At 35.7% G+C, this 17,688-nt stretch overlaps 1 protein-coding gene across 6 annotated transcripts in view; it reads right to left on the reverse strand.

The window, feature by feature from the left end:
• The window catches only part of DGKB (diacylglycerol kinase beta), a 799,100-nt gene that overhangs the window by 668,567 nt on the left and 112,845 nt on the right, over window positions 1–17,688 (reverse strand). For 3 of the 6 annotated variants that reach the window (XM_068972348.1, XM_068972345.1, XM_068972344.1), the window contains exons 2-3: window positions 17,073–17,149; window positions 13,467–13,487 (exon numbers count right to left, since the gene is read on the reverse strand). In XM_068972348.1, the coding sequence (XP_068828449.1) occupies window positions 13,467–13,487; window positions 17,073–17,149 (98 nt within the window). The remainder of the gene's footprint in view (window positions 1–13,466; window positions 13,488–17,072; window positions 17,150–17,688) is intronic. The other 3 variants (XM_068972349.1, XM_068972347.1, XM_068972346.1) reach the window with 1 other exon arrangement.

Below are 17,688 nucleotides of genomic sequence, written 5' to 3' on the forward strand. Positions count from 1 at the left end.
TAAAACAGTTTAAAAAATAAAAGTGAATAAACAAAAAGAAGCACTGATTTGAAGTTAGACTTTTATAACCTTAATTTGCCCTAGTCTATTGATTCAGAATATTAGAATTTCATTGCATTTTTCCAAATTTAACCCAGAGTTTTTGTGTCTTAGATATTGGGCTGTAATTGTTCTGGGTCAGGCAACATTGGCAAATGATTGCCTTCAGAAAACAAGCCTTTAAAAGGAGATTAACCTACTTTAAAATAACTAAAAGCCTTTCAAAGACATAAGAATAGAATAAAAAGTTCCTTAGTTCTTAAATGATTTCCACAAGATGATGTCATCCTATTTATGACTGATGTATTAGTGATGATGTCAGCTTCTTCCTCTAGCTTCTTTACAGTGTTGGTAGGAGCAAACTTCCTTTCTCTTACATTTCCTGTCATTACACACAGCTTGCTGCTGCTGCTGCTAAGTCGCTTCAGTCATTTCCGACTCTGTGCAACCCCATAGACGGCAGCCCAACAGGCTCCCCCATCCCTGGGATTCTCCAGGCAAGAACACTGGAGTGGGTTGCCATTTCCTTCTCCAAGGCATGAAAGTGAAAAGTGAAAGTGAAGTCACTCAATTGTGTCCGACTCTTTGCGACCCCATGGACTGCAGCCCACCAGGCTCCTCCGTCCATGGGATTCTCCAGACAAGAGTACTGGAGTGGGGTGCCATTGCCTTCTCCATACACTCAGCTTACAATGTTGTAAAACCCAAACTTCTTCAAAGCCAAAAGGCAGCTGCTTCAGTGTTTCATGTTCATTGAGGAATTAATCTTCAATGCCTTTCCTGGTTAAGTCATTTACTTCTCATTAGCAAAATCATTTTCCAATCTTCTCTAAAATTTTGTGTTTTACATTGATACTATCCTCAATCTGTACATTTTTCTTATCTCACGATTTAGCAGAATATTTCCAAATTTACATCTCCTATTTTCTACTGCTGTCATGTAGCAGCATTAGCATTGGTTTCTGAAGATTGTGACCTTTAAATAGAATGAAATCATTTATATGCATAGCAATAGAAACACTAACGCAAAAAGTAGGATCAAACAACCAAATGAGTTCTCAAAAATCAAATTGGCTGGAAGTTCAGAGACACACAATCCAAATTATATTTAAGATTTTGAAAACTGTTTTTTCTTTTTTTTTTTTAACTTGAAGGAGCGGCCACAGACTATTTAGGGAGATATAGAGAATCTCTAAAGAATACAAACTCGGGAAGCTGCTCAGAGCTTGCTGCCAAGTTGGCACAAATTCAAAACACATTTCTATGTGCCTTTCATTATTCTATCTGACCATCTGGATTCTTGATGTTTAAATTCCTGCTAATACTAAAGAAATAGCTCTAGTATTCATCCAAGAAGATTCAAAGTGAATGAAAAGAAATGCCGTCACTCTATCATTAATTTATTTTGGTAGTTTCAGGATGAAGTTTTCTCATATTCAGCAAATGTACATTATACTTATATCCACTTTGTACTGGGCTCTGTTCTAGGTCATGGGGTAAAGATGTTACTGATACATGCAAAATCCTTCCATCAAGGGGCTTATCTTCTAATAAAGGGAATAAGAAAAAATAATAAATAGCTTAAATGTATAGTGTCTGAAGGTATTAAGTAGTGTGTACATATGTGCTAAGTCATATCTAACTCTTTGTGACCCCATGGACTGTAGCTCACCATGCTTCTCTGTCCGTGGGATTCTCTAGGTAAGAATATTGGAGTGGGTTGCCACTGCCCTCTCTCCAGGGGATCTTCCCCATCCATGGATCAAATCCACATCTCCCGCTTTTCCTGCATTGCAGGTGGATTCTTCACCACTAGCACTACCACCAGGGAGCCCTATTAAATGTTGTATAAGAAATAAAGAAGGAAGATATTGTATATTGGGGGTGGTGCTTGTAGTTTTAAACCTGATGATTAGGTAATAAGAATCTGTTCTTTGAATAAAGACTGAAATGAGATGAGGGAGCAAGCCTCACACATATTCTGGAGAAAAAAACATTCCAGAAAGATTAAAAAAAGGTGGTGCAAATGTCCTGAGGCATTGAGATGTTCTTGTTTTAGAGGACTTTCTATAAGAGGTACTGAAGAAAAGCAAGAGACTAGAGCAGGATTGAGGAAGGACTAGAATTATAGAGAGGAGGTAAAAGACAGGATCTTTGGTGGTGTGTATATGGGGGCAGACTCTGTAAAAAATATTTTAGACCATCAGTACAGTGCTATGGTGAGACTTTCCTGGTGGTCCAGTGGTTAGGACTCTATACTCCCAATGAGAGGGCCCATGTTCAAACCTTGGTCAGGGAACTAAGATTACACAAGCCACAACTAAGCTTGGTACAGCCAAATAAGTAGGTAAATAAAAATAAATAAATTTTAAAAATAAACCATTATGGCTTTAAAGTCGAGTGAGAGGAACAGTTATTGGAGGGTTGCAGCAGAAAATCATGTGATCTAACATATTTTAACAGGATCATATCATTATAATAGGGCTTCCCTGGTGGTTCAGATGGTAAAGAATCCACCTGCAATGCAGGAGACCTAGGTTCCATCCCTGGGTCCAGGAAAACCTCTGGAGAAGGTAATGGCTACCCACTCCATTATTCTTGCCTGGAGAATTCTATGGACAGAGGAGCTTGGTGGGTTACAGTCCATGGGGTCACAAAGAGTTGGACATGACTGAGCAACTATCACTTTCATGATCACAATAGGATAGTAAGACTAATAATAATAGGATAGTTTTATATAACAGGATCTTACAACATTTATATCAGACAAAAAGTCCAATTTTCACAATTGCTAATGAGCTTGTATACACCGCTGATTAACAGGTGATCTTTAAAAGACACAAATGAATCACTGAAGTATCAAAGATTAAGTAGCTAAAACCATTAACAAAGAAATTACTTCAATTCATTTATCATTAAGTGTTGACTGAGTGCCTACTATGTGTACAATACTGCTGGCTACCGAGCAAAAGAACGCAAATGATGTAGGCAGTAATTTGTTAGTCAGAGGCTTTCTTTCACCATTTCCATATCAATTTTCCTAGTTTGTATCATTATATGTAAGTTTATAACTAATTTATATCATTAACTAATTATGTTAAATCAAACGCTGATATAAAGGTTACTGAACCAAAACATATACATTAATATGTAGTATGGCTAACTTTCTGAGATTCTAAATAAATAACTTTGATATTAAAATATTTTCAGAAAAGAAAATCTACATTTTAAATGTCTCATTGCTTATGCTTATCAGAAGGCAATTGCACCCCATTCCGGTACTCTTGCCTGGAAAATCCCATGGATGGAGGAGCCTGGTAGGCTGCAATCCATGGGGTTGCTAGAGTCAGACACGACTGAGCGACTTCACTTTGACTTTTCACTTTCATGCACTGGAGAAGGAAATGGCAACCCACTCCAATGTTCTTGCCTGGAGAATCCCAGGGACGGGGGAACCTGGTGGGCTGCCGTCTATGGGGTTGCACAGAGTTAGACACGACTGAAGTGACTTAGCAGCAGCAGCAGCAGCAGCACTGAAATTGATTCTGCAATAGACTGTACATTACTTCAGATTTCAGAGCACTCCTTGATAATCTCCTACACTGCCACAGAGAAACTTCCATCAAAGAGAAAGAGTGAAAGTGTAAATTTCACATTGGATATTTAAAACTTAGTTTTGGCAAATGGAATTAGCTTCACTACCTCAGAAGTGCATAATTTATTAACTGTACCAGTCTTTACTTAAAACTAACATTTATTAAGTCTCACAGAGAAAATTGACCTTTTTTTTCAGCAAGAGATGGCAAATGGCAAGAATAACAAACAATGATACTTCAAATTATTTTAGTAATTATGAAATTCACATAATAGATTAGAAAAATTTTAAGCGGGTTACTTTTATTGTGATTTTCAGTATATCTTGTGATCAAGAGTCTGTATCCAACTAAATTTTGTACTTCAGCTGAAATCTACTCTTTTAAAAAATTTTTACTGGAGTATAGTTGATTTACAAAGTTGTGTTAGTTTAAGGTGTTTAGCAAAGTGAATCAGTTATCCATATACATATAAACACTATTTTTAGATTCTTTTCCCATATATATAGACCACTGCAGAGTATTGAGCAGAGTTCCCTATGCTATACAGTAGGTTCTCATTAGTTATCTCTCTTATACATAGTATATATATATATAAATATATGTCAGTCCCAACATTCCGATTTATCCCTCCTCTTCTAACCCCCTTAACCATGAATTTGTTTTCTACATCTGTGACTCTATTTCGGTTTTGTGGACAAGTTCATTTGTACCATTTTTTAAAAATAGACTCCACCTTCATCCCGTAGGATGCTGTCTTGCCCATGTTTCAGTGTTGTCACTAGAACTGGTGTGAGTTATAAGTGAATGACACACCAAATGCTCTAAAAGTTATTTCTCCTCGAAAAATAAAACAGAATAAAGATTTTGTGAATAACCATGCATCTGTAAGTTTTTAAGGATTGCATACTTGCATCTTCAAGGAGGGAGATGGGAAGGCGGTTCAAGAGGGAAGAGACATATGTACACCTATAGCTGATTCATGTTGATGTCTGAGATAAAATAACAAAATTGTGTAAAGCAATTATCCTTCAATGAAAAAAATAAATTTTTAAAAATTACCAAATGACTCTCTTAATGCATGTATGTGTACAGGCAGAATTACAAGTATCTCTTGTTTCCTGCTAGACTATAAGATCCAACACAACTCTGCACCACAGAGTGCTTAACATAATTCTTTTACATTGCAGGTTATCATGATATATTTGAAATATGGACACTGGAATAGCAAAAACAAAGAAAGAAGCACAATTTCACTTAATACCTCTTTGTATGACATCTAGCAAGAAAGAAAACTGATTCAGGTAGGATGGTAAGAATTTGTGAAATAGAATAAATGCAAAAAGTTTTTGACCAGGAATATATTGTTTTAATAAATCTCAAATGAGATTATTTTAAAGTATGATAGCATATGAATATATATGTAATATTGTAGCAAATTAAAATAAAACTAAATCAACAAAACTATTGATAAGAATATAACCAAAAATTTGGAATGATTTCAAATACATATTATCCTAAAAATTATCTTCTTTCTAATCCATCAAGGCCCAAATATGTCTGGGTTATTATTGGGAGAAACATCAAGATGACAAGGTGTAGAAGACAGATCAGGAAATGCTCAGCTACCATGTGAGAGTGAGGGATTGAGAGTCTACAGGGGGGTCAGGGAACTCATTGATTATTTTCAGGACTTAAGAATTCCTCAGTAGTTTAGCGTTAGTCTCTCAGTCATGTCCGACTCTGACCCTATGGACTGTGGCCCACCAAGCTCCTCTGTTAATGGGATGCTCCAGGCAAGATTTCTGGAGTGGATTGCCGTTCCCTTCTCCAGAGGATCTTCCTGACCCAGGGATCAAACCTGGGTCCCCTGCATTGCAGGCAGATTCTTTACCATCTGAGCTACAGGGAAGATTCCCTAGTTGAAGTATTTGGCCAGCAATTTGTAAAATATATTTAATTGCTTGATACTTCTTGGTAGCAAAGATCATCTTGACCATTTCTATTTCTTCCACATGTCCAGATACAATGCAGGTAAAAGTGTTAGTCGCTCCGTAGTGTTCGACTCTGTGCAGCCCTATAGACTGCAGCCCACCAAGCTCCTCTGTTCATGGGATTCTCCAGGCAAGAATACTGGAAAGTGTTGCCACTTCCTACTCCAGGGGATTTTCCCAATCCAGGGATTCAACTCTTGTCTTCTGCACCGCAGGCCAATTCTTTATTGTCTGAGTCACCAGGGAGCAATATCTGATACATATCTGATACATAATATACATGCATTATTTGGTATGCAATCCAGTAATTTTTCATCCATGTGCTTTTCTCACTTGCTATATGTTTATCCTCACTGGTATCTTTTTTTTTGTTTTTTGCCAAACTACTTCTTAAAGACTTCAACCTCTCCTTTCAATCTTTATAGTCAGTAATATGCTCTATTATCCATACATGAAAAAATTAAATTAGAATTTCCTTAAAGTATTTGTTGTATATATGGAAACTTATCTAAATGTTATTGTATCCTAGGAACTGGACTAAGTATGTTATGTGTATGCTATACTTTAATAATCACAATAACTCCGTGAGCAAATGCGACTATCACTCCTATTTTATAGCCAGGAAGGCTGTAATGAATTCTCTGAGCCTCAGAAAAATCAACTAAAATGCCCAAAGTCAAAGATTCCTATTCATTGCCAAGGAGCTAAATATTTATGATTTCAAAAGCTTCTATGTTACAGCTAAGTATAATTCTATAGGCAGATTCTGATTTTCCAAAATCCATATCTAGTACAACTGGTTTGTCACCATCAACTCTGTTGACTAGTCTAATAATAAGCTAATCATTAGACAAAAAAGGGAAACAAATATAAAAATAAACAGTGATGAATTATCTCAGTTCGACAATCTTGAAAACTCTGAGTTGACTATAATTCTTTTTGATATTCTAAATGTAACCTATTACTTTTGACCCCATTACTGAAAAATATTCTAAATCTGCCCTCAGGCTCTATTATAATCCTCCTTGCCATTCCAGTTTTCATCATTTGATTGGAATTCTTCAATAATATATACTTGGTCTTCTCTTGAATGCAAGCCTGTTATTCCCATTGGCTTTAGAAATAAATTAATAAATAGAAAAGTTAACTTATTGATCTTCAGTTCAGTTCACTTGCTCAGTCGCGTCTGACTCTTTGCAACCCCATGAACTGCAGCACACGAGGCCTCCCTGTCCATCAACAACTCACGGAGTTCACCCAAACTCATGTCGATTGAGTCAATGATGCCATCCAACCATCTCATCCTCTGTCGTCCCCTTCTCATTCTGCCCTCAGTCTTTCCCAGCATCAGGATCTTTTCAAATGAATTAGCTCTTTGCATCACGTGGCCAAAGTATTGGAGTTTCAGCTTCAACATCAGTCCTTCCAATGAACACCCAGGACTGGTCTCCTTTAGGATGGACTGGTTGAATCTCCTTGCAGTCCAATGGACTCTCAGGAGTCTTCTCCAACACCACAGTTCAAAAGCATCAATTATTCGGCACTCAGCTTTCTTTATACTCCAACTCTCATATCCATACATGACTACTGGAAAAACCATAGCCTTGAAGAGTTGGACCTTTGTTGGCAAAGTAATGTCTCTGCTTTTGAATATGCTATCTAGGTTGGTCATAACTCTCCTTCCAAGGAGTAAGTGTCTTTTAATTTCATGGCTGCAATCACTATCTGCAGTGATTTTGGAGCAAAGTCAGCCACTGTTTCCACTGTTTCCTCATCTATTTGCCATGAAGTGATGGGATCAGATGCCATGATCTTCGTTTTTTGAATGTTGAGCTTTAAGCCAACTTTTTCACTCTCTTCTTTCACTTTCATCAAAAGGCTCTATAGTTCTCCTCTTTCTGCCATAAGGGTGGTGTCATCTGCTTATCTGAGGTTATTGATATTTCTCCTGGCAATCTTGTTTCTAGCTTGTGCTTCTTCCAGCCCAGCATTTCTCATGACGTACTCTGCATACAAGATAAATAGGCAGGGTGACAGTATACAGCCTTGACATACTCTTTTTCCTATTTGCAACCAGTCTGTCGTTCCATATCCAGTTCTAACTATTGCTTCCTGACCTGCATACAGATTTCTCAAGAGGCAGGTCAGGTGGTCTGGTATTCCCATCTCTTTCAGAATTTTCCACAGTTTATTGTGATCCACACAGTCAATGGCTTTGGCATAGTCAATAAAGTAGAATGGATGATTTTCTGGAACTCTCTTGCTTTTTTGATGATCCAGTGCATGTTGGCAACTTGATCTCTGGTTCCTCTGCCTTTTCTAACACCAGCTTGAACATCTGGAAGTTCACGGTTCACATATTGCTGAAGCCTGGCTTGGAGAATTTTGAGAATTATTTTACTACTAGGTAAGATGAGTGCAATTGTGCAGTAGTTTGAGCATTCTTTGGCATTGCCTTTCTTTGCGATTGGCATAAAAACTGATTTTTTCCAGTCCTGTGGCTACTGCTGGGTTTTCCAAATTTGTTGGCATATTGAGTGCAGCACTTTCACAGCATCATCTTTTAGGATTTGAAATAGCTCAACTGAAATTCCATCACCTCCACTAGCTTTGTTCATAGTGATGCTTCCTAAGGCCCACTTGAATTCACATTCCAGGATGTCTGGCTTTAGGTGAGTGATCACACCATCATATCTGGGTCAAGAAGATCTTTTTTGTACAGTTCTTTTGTGTATTCTTACCACCTCCCAGTCTTGATTTTGCTGACTGTATAGAGCTTCTCCATCTTTGGCTGCAAAGAATATAATCAGTCTGATTTCAGTGTTGGCCGTCTGGTGATGTCCATGTGTAGAGTCTTCTCTTTGTGTTGTTGAAAGAGGGTGTTGGGTATGACCAATGCGTTCTCTTGGCAAAACTCTGTTAGCCTTTGCCCTGCTTCATTCTGTACTCAAAGGCCAAGTTTGTCTGTTGCTACAGGTGTTTCTTGACTCCCTACTTTTGCATTCCTGTCCCCTATAATGAAAAGGACATCTTTTTTGGGTGTCAGTTCTAGAAGGTCTTGTAGGTCTTCGTAGAACCATTCAACTTCAGCTTCTTCAGTGTTACTGGTTATTGATCTTAAGAATATCATTTATCATTTCCTCTAGCTATTAAAAAAAAAAACTTAAACTCCTTAGACACTCTAAATCCTTATACCCAAATGTCCAGATTTTCCACTAATATCCTTAAATGTATTCCTGCTGAAAAAATCTATTCCTATTGATGCAAGTATACAAATAAACACAACAGACAAACCTTCAGATAAGTTTTAGGTGTAGCAAGCACCTAAAGAATTTTCTCTCTTTGCCTTTGTGCTCTGTCACTCAGTCATGCCTGACTCTGCAAACCCATGACTGTAGCCCGCCAGGCTCCTCTGTCCACAGGGATTCTCCAGGCAAGAATACTGGAGTGGGTTGCCATGCCCTTCTCCAGGGGATCTTCCAGAATCTTGCAGATTCTTTACTGTTTGAGCCACCAGGGGAGCCCAAGAATACTGGAATGGGTAGCCTATCCCTCTCCAGTGGGTTTTCCCAACCCAGGAATCAAACAGGGGTCTCCTGCATTGTATCTGGATTCTTTACCAGCTGAGCTACCAGGGAAGCCCCTATTTTTCCTTAAACAAGTAAAAAAGATCACCTGAAGTTCCCAACATCACTTTTTCTCTGATTTTTAACTTTTATATGAATTATTTAATAACTTATGAAAAAATGAAAGACCATCTGCAAGTCTTCTTTGGAGAAATGTCTGTTTAGGTCTTCTGCTCACATTTTGATTGGCTTGTTTGTTTTTCTGGTATTGCGTTGCATGAGCTGCTTGTATATTTTGGAGATTAATCCTTTGTCAGTTGTTCCATTTACTATTACTTTCTCTCATTCTGTCTTTTCAACCTGTTTGCAGTTTCTTTTGCTTTGCAAAAGCTTTTCAGTTTAATTAGGTCTCACTTGTCTATTTTTGGTTTTATTTCCATTACCTTAGGAGGTGGGTCATAGAGGATCTTGCTGTGATTTATGTCATAGAGTGTTCTGCCTATATTTTCCTCTAAGAGTTTTATAGTTTCTGGTCTTCCATTTAGGTGTTTCATCCATTTTGAGTTTATCTTTGTGTATGGTGTTAAGAAAAAAAAAAAAGAAAGAAATGCAAGAGTAACCTATACAGAATGTTTACTACATGTCAAAGTTAGTGCTTATCATCAAATTAAAGAGAGTTAGCAGCCTATTTTTCAAATTATTTAAGCTTGTTTTAGCAGCTCATCTGTAGAAAAAGCAATTGGAAGCAATTAGTATAATTACATTTTATATATTCTAAATATTTACCTATTTTCAAATTTCTGTATATTTATTACAGAACATTAAGGGAGAAATGGATCATTTGTGACATGTTGACTGTGACAGATATCACCTAGTCACTTTAAGCAGTTAAATCATTAAGCTTGCAATTTAGGATAAGAAGTGGCAGATGGTCCATTCTCAAATTCTAAATATTTTCACAGATATAAAACAGTGTGTTTTTTTGGAAATGATGAGATTTGCTCCTCAGTGCAATTACTAGAAACCTGCAAGGAGTTATTCAAATTGATTTGTTTAATTATGACATAACTAATTAATCTCACAAGCAGCTAGGCAAATATTTTCTCAAATTTCTGGACATGGTCCATTCCATGTGAGAGCAATTCTTGGAGTATCAAGGGCATAAAAACTGAGGCCACGTGTTGAAATAAAAGTTACAAAGTATTTCAACAATAAGTAATACATAATCAAAATCCCGACAGGATGATAGTAGGCATTTTATTCTTCCATTTCATGGTATGTTTTCAAAACTGTGTTCTGGCTATAAGTTTGATAAGAGGAAGAGATGACTGAAAGTGTTTTGATAGCAATAGGGTAGAAGTGAAGCAGAAATATTGGTAAACATGTTACATCAATTCCTTGCTAACTAATTTTCCTGACATTTATGCAGTCGTGGGGGGTGGGGAACAACAGACACCCTAACTAGACCACCAGGACAGCATTCTAGATCGCAACAAGGCTTGATCGGGGAAGCAAATCACATGACTTGTGCTCCACTCATACCTTAGAAGGAAATCAATTGAGCAATGGAAAAAGACATCAAAGTCACCGTGTTATACCTCCTAACTTTTTGGATGAGAAACACTGAGGCTATGAGAAAATTGAGGTTCTAGGACTGGTTGGGATATCTCAGATATTCTTGGTTTTATCATTTATATGTTCTCCAGAAGTTTCACTGAAAGCCTGTTGATCCGTACAATGTGACCAACAACCACTGCCTCAAAACATCAGTGGAACACCTGTAAGACACAGGGTTAAATATTTTACATCTACTTGAGAATGTTACCCTTTCAACAACTAAGCAGAGGCAATAGTCTCTTCATTTGATAGGTGAACTAACTAAGGCTAGGAGAGATGAAGTAACTCGTCTAAGACCTGCTTGTATGTGGCAGACGTGGAATTTAAACTCAGTTCAGTTGGATTCCTAAGACTGTATTTTCTCTATTACACTTCAAGGTGGTTTCTTTAATGGCAAAGGTTGAATTTGATTCTGGAAGGACAATTATAGCTTAAAATAGAAGGGTGTTTATCTTTGCTACTAATTATAATTGCATCAATATCCTTTTTAAAGACATTTAAAATATACATTAGCCAGCAACACTACAAAATGTAGGTTCTGAATTCCCAGGTTTCTTCTTAAGGGACTGAGGCAACTCACTTGTCTGAATATAAAGGCTATGCACATTAGCACAAACCCAGTACAGAGTACTAGGTACAAAGATAAGGTATACCCAGGGAGCGATAAAAAGTTAACTCAGCCTTGGGCCAAGAATCATCTACTGACAGGAAATGTAAAAAGAAAATCTTACACTCACAGGACAAGGTAGACAAAAACCACATGGAGAGCAATAAGTATGCAAGCCTCACACGACTTTTTCCCTTGGGCTACCCTCAGCTTTCCACGTTGTTTATACTCTGCAACTGAAGTGGCTTCCCTGCTAAACTGCATCCAGAACAAAGACTGAACAAGGAACAGGAAGGAGGCAGCTCACTAGGCTGACCCCATACAGAGACAGGCTCAGCTGCCACCAGTTTTCAGACAGCCTGGAGCGGGAAGGCAAGTTGTGTGGGATGGTGTGTTTGTGAACCAAAGTATACAACAAATGCCCTTCAGAAGCTAGAGCCTGCTTCATAAAAACAACTGCTTATTCTGAAGTGGTGGTTGTTGTTTAGTTGCTAAATCATGTCAGACTCTTTTGCAACTCCATGAAATGTTGCCACCAGGCTCCTCTGTCCATGGGAGTTGCCGCCTAATAACATAAACCTCATGGAACTGCCTTTGGGGGAGCTAGTAGGTTTCCTGAGAGGTCAGGTCTGAAAGGGGCTAGTAACAATTAGCACCAGTGAATTTCCATTTCAGCTGTGTTGCAACCTAGGAGAGTGTAATACATAGGATCAGCATCTAAGTCAGTCAAGTTCATTCTGATGTAATCAATCATACTGAAACATGTCAGGGACGAAACTACAGTGCATGCTGTCACTGAAACAACATGGAAACTAGCAAATAAGAAGCAGCTAGTGCATTTTTCTTCAAAACTCTAGATAGAGTTTCTAATGAGTAGCCATGCTTAACAGCAACTAGACTACATGATGACCCTTTATCCAGCTTGTTTCACTTTTTCTATTGCATACCAATGCTTCCATTTCATTTAGTTTATGTTTTCCAATTTCTCTATCTCTTCTTTTTTTGATGTTCTTTCTAAGCCTTTATCAAGCATAGAAAAAAGCCTTTTCTTTTGCGCATTATGTATATGTATTTTTGAAAACATGAATTTTTTCCTAGCTAAAATTTTTATTGCATTTTGATTCCATTTGTTTGACTTAATATGAATAGAATGCTAGATTTCTAATTTAAAACAATAGATATACAACAAGTAAAAGTTTAAATGTATAGCACAGGGAACTATAGCCAATATCTTGTAATAATCTATAGTGGAAATCATCTGAAATGGAATATATGTGCATATGTATAACTGAATTGTGTACCTGACACATTATAAGTCAACTATACTTCAATAAAATATATATATTAATAAAAAAAATAAGCAGCTAATACATACCTAGTATGGTCCAAGGGAGACAATATGGTTTTAGACAGCTCGTGCATTTTATTAATAGTAAAATCGCATGCACACATTCCTACTGGGATATAAACATCCATTCAGAGAACTCCACAATGTATTGTAATTCTGTGCATCCAACTGAACTATGGACCTAAAACCTCCTTTACGAAATGGACATGACTAAGAGAGAGTGGCTGAAACCACAGATGGGTTTACTCTTTTTCCCAGGAGGGTGAAAATCAAGAGCTTTTCATTCATATTTTCCTCACATATGCTAATAGCACTGTAGACCAATCAGAAGTTCTTATCAATTGCATTTAAATCCTATTGTTAAATCTCTCATCATAAATTAATAATTTAAGACTTTCATTAAACAAATATTTTTACCAGAGCCTGATGATATTTTGGTGAAATTAGAAAAATCAAGCTCAAGAGTCTACAAAACTGAAGCCTGCACTCTGGACCCTTTTTGATTCTATTGAGGTATAGTTTCTCTATTTGAGAACTTGAACAAATATCAGTCACTTTTATCTTTATAAGTATTACAGTTAATCTTATATATGCATCTCACTGGTACAAAAGTATAGTTCAGTGATATAGATGAGAAATTCATAGCTCACATCAGAATAAAGAAAAAAAAGACAGATTTTAATAGAAAAGAAAATGTCTTACTTGATTAAGAATGTCTTGTTTCTGTGCATGCAAGGAAAGAAAGAATACATGTGTTAATGTAAGATAATTTATACTCATCATCTCATACTGCTGATAATGTAACTACAAAGTCAAGTTTACAGATTGATTTGAAAACACACTTTAGATGCAGGGGTCTCAAAATGTGGTTCCGAAATAGCTCCAGCATCAACTGGGAAACTGATAAAGAGAAATTTTTGAACTCCATTCCAGAAACTAAAGTGGGGAGTCAGCAAACTATTTTAGGAAGACCCCAGGTGATTCTGATGCCAGCTAAAACTTGAGACTCATTGAGTAGATCAGTCTTAGAATGTAATAAGCAAACAGTTCTAATTGACATAGGAAAATATAATGAATAACACATACAGTATAATGGAAACCTTCCAGAGAATATAAATATATAATAGAATATATAAAGGTATATTTGATTATACTTATTCCCCACTTCTAATGATTCCTCCTGTCAGAATAACATGCCTAGCTTCTCTCCATCTCTTTAAAGGTAAATATTTAATTTCTCTATGTATATGCTACTACTTAATTTCTTCCCATTGTTTTAGATGCCAACAAAATAGTTTGATATGGAATTTGAAATCCAGAGGAAAATATTTACATTTTCAATGCCAAACTGATGGTCATATTACAAAATTCTACTACTCTTATGAATCTATTATATCTGTGATGTTCTGACTGGTTTACTATGAACCTTCTCACTAAGAATGGATGGCCATTACAATCTACCTATATGATAAGCTTTACATTGTTCACATAAGATTAGGTGAAACTAATAGGCATCTCTTACCTTACTGGGTATGAGTTAGTGATAATTGGGTGCAATGGAACACACCATGCTCATATATAAGTTATGCCAGTCAATGCATAGGAAATAGGTTTTCCTTCCCCTCATCCTTCTCATATCCCCTGGTTTCCCCTCTCATTCTAATGGCCTCATCAATTAAGTAAACAGGAAATATCTTAAACTGAGATTATATACATCTAGATTTTAATTATAGTTATTGTCACAAACCTAGATGGTGCATCTTGGGAAAGGCATTTTACTCTTCTTAAAGTGAGTTTCTTTATTTACCATCATATTTGGTTCTCTCAAGACCGTCCTCAAGCTTTCATGCTTAAAACATCTTTAAAGCCATTGTTTAAATGTATATTTTATGATTCTGTCATTTATTTCTGCATAAGAACTAAAAATAAATGATTCATCCATATATTACACTTAATATTCTCTTCACATAGGCTAAAACAGGTCACATTTTCATTCGATTAAGTTTGTATACACAGCTTTTATAATTCAGTAGCTCAAGTAAGTGATAACAAAAATAATGCATCTACCCTTTAAGGAACTTTACTTAGTAAAGGAGAAAATGATTTGAGAGAGATTTAGGTTGTAGTCTCTTTGAAAATACATTTTCCATGGATGATACAGACTATGTCTATTTTAGAAAGCAAAGTATTAGTCATTTACTATAAAGCGTGACTGGATTAATCACTTTCCTAGTTTTTGTTGTATAGCTGAACATTAATTAGGTACTCAACTATGTCTACTCTGAGCTCAACTTGACCAGTCAATAGAGTGATATTTTCACACATGTGAGTTGACAGTATGAATTATTTTCTACTATTAGAGCAAACTTTTATAAACTTGATGAAGGTATGCACTGAACAGAATCTTTAGACCTTGAAGTTTTAATTCTAAACACTGAATCTAAATATTTAAATATATAGATTTAAATATACCCTATTGATTTTTATAAAATACATACTAGTGTTTAAAAGATTCATAACAACTTTAAATTTTTCTCCTGAAAGGAAAATACACATCAACTTTAAAATTTGAGAGAGGTTTTACTCAAATTAGAGATAATTTTGAGTCTTAATAAGATCTAGCTTTTTGTTTTTCAACTGTTCATTATTTTAATAATGCATTTCAAGAGCAAATCTGTGCAATTATGGAGAGGTATTACATTATTGAGAAGGCTGACATCATATGCATCTAATAACAAATCTAGTAATTACCTCAATAAATCCAGTTATCAGTCAGATTAAGTCCTGAAAGCCCTTTAAATAAGAAATAATTGAAGCAAAAAGTCTATTTGCAAACAAGACCACATTCCAAATGAATTTATAGATGACAACTATCTTTAGGGAGAGAAAACTGGTTTTCTCTCTGTATATAAATAGGTAATGCAGGTTTTCAACTATGTTTGAGAATGTAAATAATTACTGAATTTTGGAGGTCTTGTAACAGTTCAGTAAAGCTGTCATTTTTACCTTTTCAACCCTGCTTTCTTGGTGTTTGAGATTTTCAGTTCTACAAATTTACCTGCCAACATTTTTTTTTTCCTCTCTCTCTAAAGATCTAGGAAAATAAAATCTGAGCAGAATGAGGGCAAATATGTGATTTTTTCCCCCCATGATATAGGCAAATGGAAATGACTTTAAGTTGTCTATTTTCTGTATCATTTGTAGGCACTAAACATTAACTTTATTTTTAAAAAAAACAAAATTAATCTCAGACTAAAAAGTTTTAAAAAGTATAGTTATGTATTGGAATGCAGACAGAATAAAAATATAAAAGGAAAAAGAGTAATTATTGTAATAAAAATAGTTAAGTATTGAAAATACTAAAAGGAGGTCAGAATTTAAAGATTGGGTTTTGACTAAAACATTAGTTCTATAACTCCCAGAGAAGCAAAATATTAAGGATAGCCAAGAACTGTCATTTTGTGAACATTCAAAACCACAATAACAATGATAACAAAAACCAAATCACATTTTAATCAGCAAACAAATCTGTCTAAATAACTAAATAATATATCCAGGTAAAAGAGTTCTGGGCAGTTTGTTTTAACTCCCATACAACCCAACTATCTGGGCAGTTTAACTCCCATAAAATCCAACTATCACTTGGTAAAGTTGCAAAATAACTTAGAGCAGTGGTGATCAAACATTTATTATGTAGCATTTCTCAGCGAACATAAAAGACAAGGTTATTAACAAATAATTAGGAAGAGAAAGTCATTCATTTAAGAAAGGGGTTTCAAAGCAATTGGACAGTACATCAGGTTTTTATAGGGAAAGAATTTCAGGGACTCAAAAGCTTACTGGTACCAGACAAAAACAAGATAAGGAGAATAAATTCCTCTCTTTGTATCAAAGCTTGCTTTTTAAAGTAATAGATCTGATATCCATCACAGAATTTTTCTTCAGTCAAGGCACCACTTCCTGCCCTGATGCTGAGTTAACATTAAGTCGGTCTTAGAGAAAGTCAGACACACTTTCTCTCTTTTTCTATCTAAAAATTTTTCCTGACTTTTAGGAAAAGAACCTAGCATATATTATAGATAATCTATATACTACCAAGCATACAATATAGAAATGCAATTTTCAATAGCAAAAAAATTTTTGGATGAAAATAAGCAGTATACCATTTAATGTGTCTTCCAGAATAGCATCTCATTATGAATTTCATTTTGGATATGAATATATGTTTCCAAGAACTCTTCGTTAAGAAATCCCTCCTCCAAACATCTACATGAAACTTAAATAAAGAAAAAAATGAAAAGGCTTTACCCCTTCAGGATTATACTTTGCAAGCACACCATTACCATGGAATTCTTCAAGTACATCTTTTAATTTCTTTGTAGAATCTATAAGAAATAGAAAACATATTGTTTATATATGCTAGTACGCTTGCATAACCCAGTTCAGAAACAAAGACTTCTTAAAATATAAATAAATACCATCAGATACTAAATTTTAAGATAAATATGCAAAACATTCTTTATCATTTTTGAAGGGATATATAATTGGAAAAGGCAATCACACATACACACAAAAAGAAAGAAATGGGAAATTTCTGGTGGTCCAGGGGTTTGTGCTCAGTGCTTTCACTGTTGGGCCCAGGTTCAATCCCCAGTCAGGGAAGGGAACTATGATCCAGTAAGTTGTGTGTGTGGCAAAAAAGAAAAAAAAAGGAAAGAAAAAAGAAAAGAAACAGAAGAAAACATGTTCTGTCCAAGAATGGGGCCACTGTTTATTACTATATGAATTAATATGCAAATAATGAATCAGTAGCATGTTTTTCCCCTTTCTTTTCTTTATAACATTTAAGTGAATGACATAGTTTAAAAAAAAAAAAAAAAACAGAAAACCTAGCTATTCTTTGTTGAACTTTACCATACACAGT

This window comes from Capricornis sumatraensis, chromosome 5 (genome assembly GCF_032405125.1).
Source record: "Capricornis sumatraensis isolate serow.1 chromosome 5, serow.2, whole genome shotgun sequence".
Taxonomy (NCBI): Eukaryota; Metazoa; Chordata; class Mammalia; order Artiodactyla; family Bovidae; genus Capricornis; species Capricornis sumatraensis.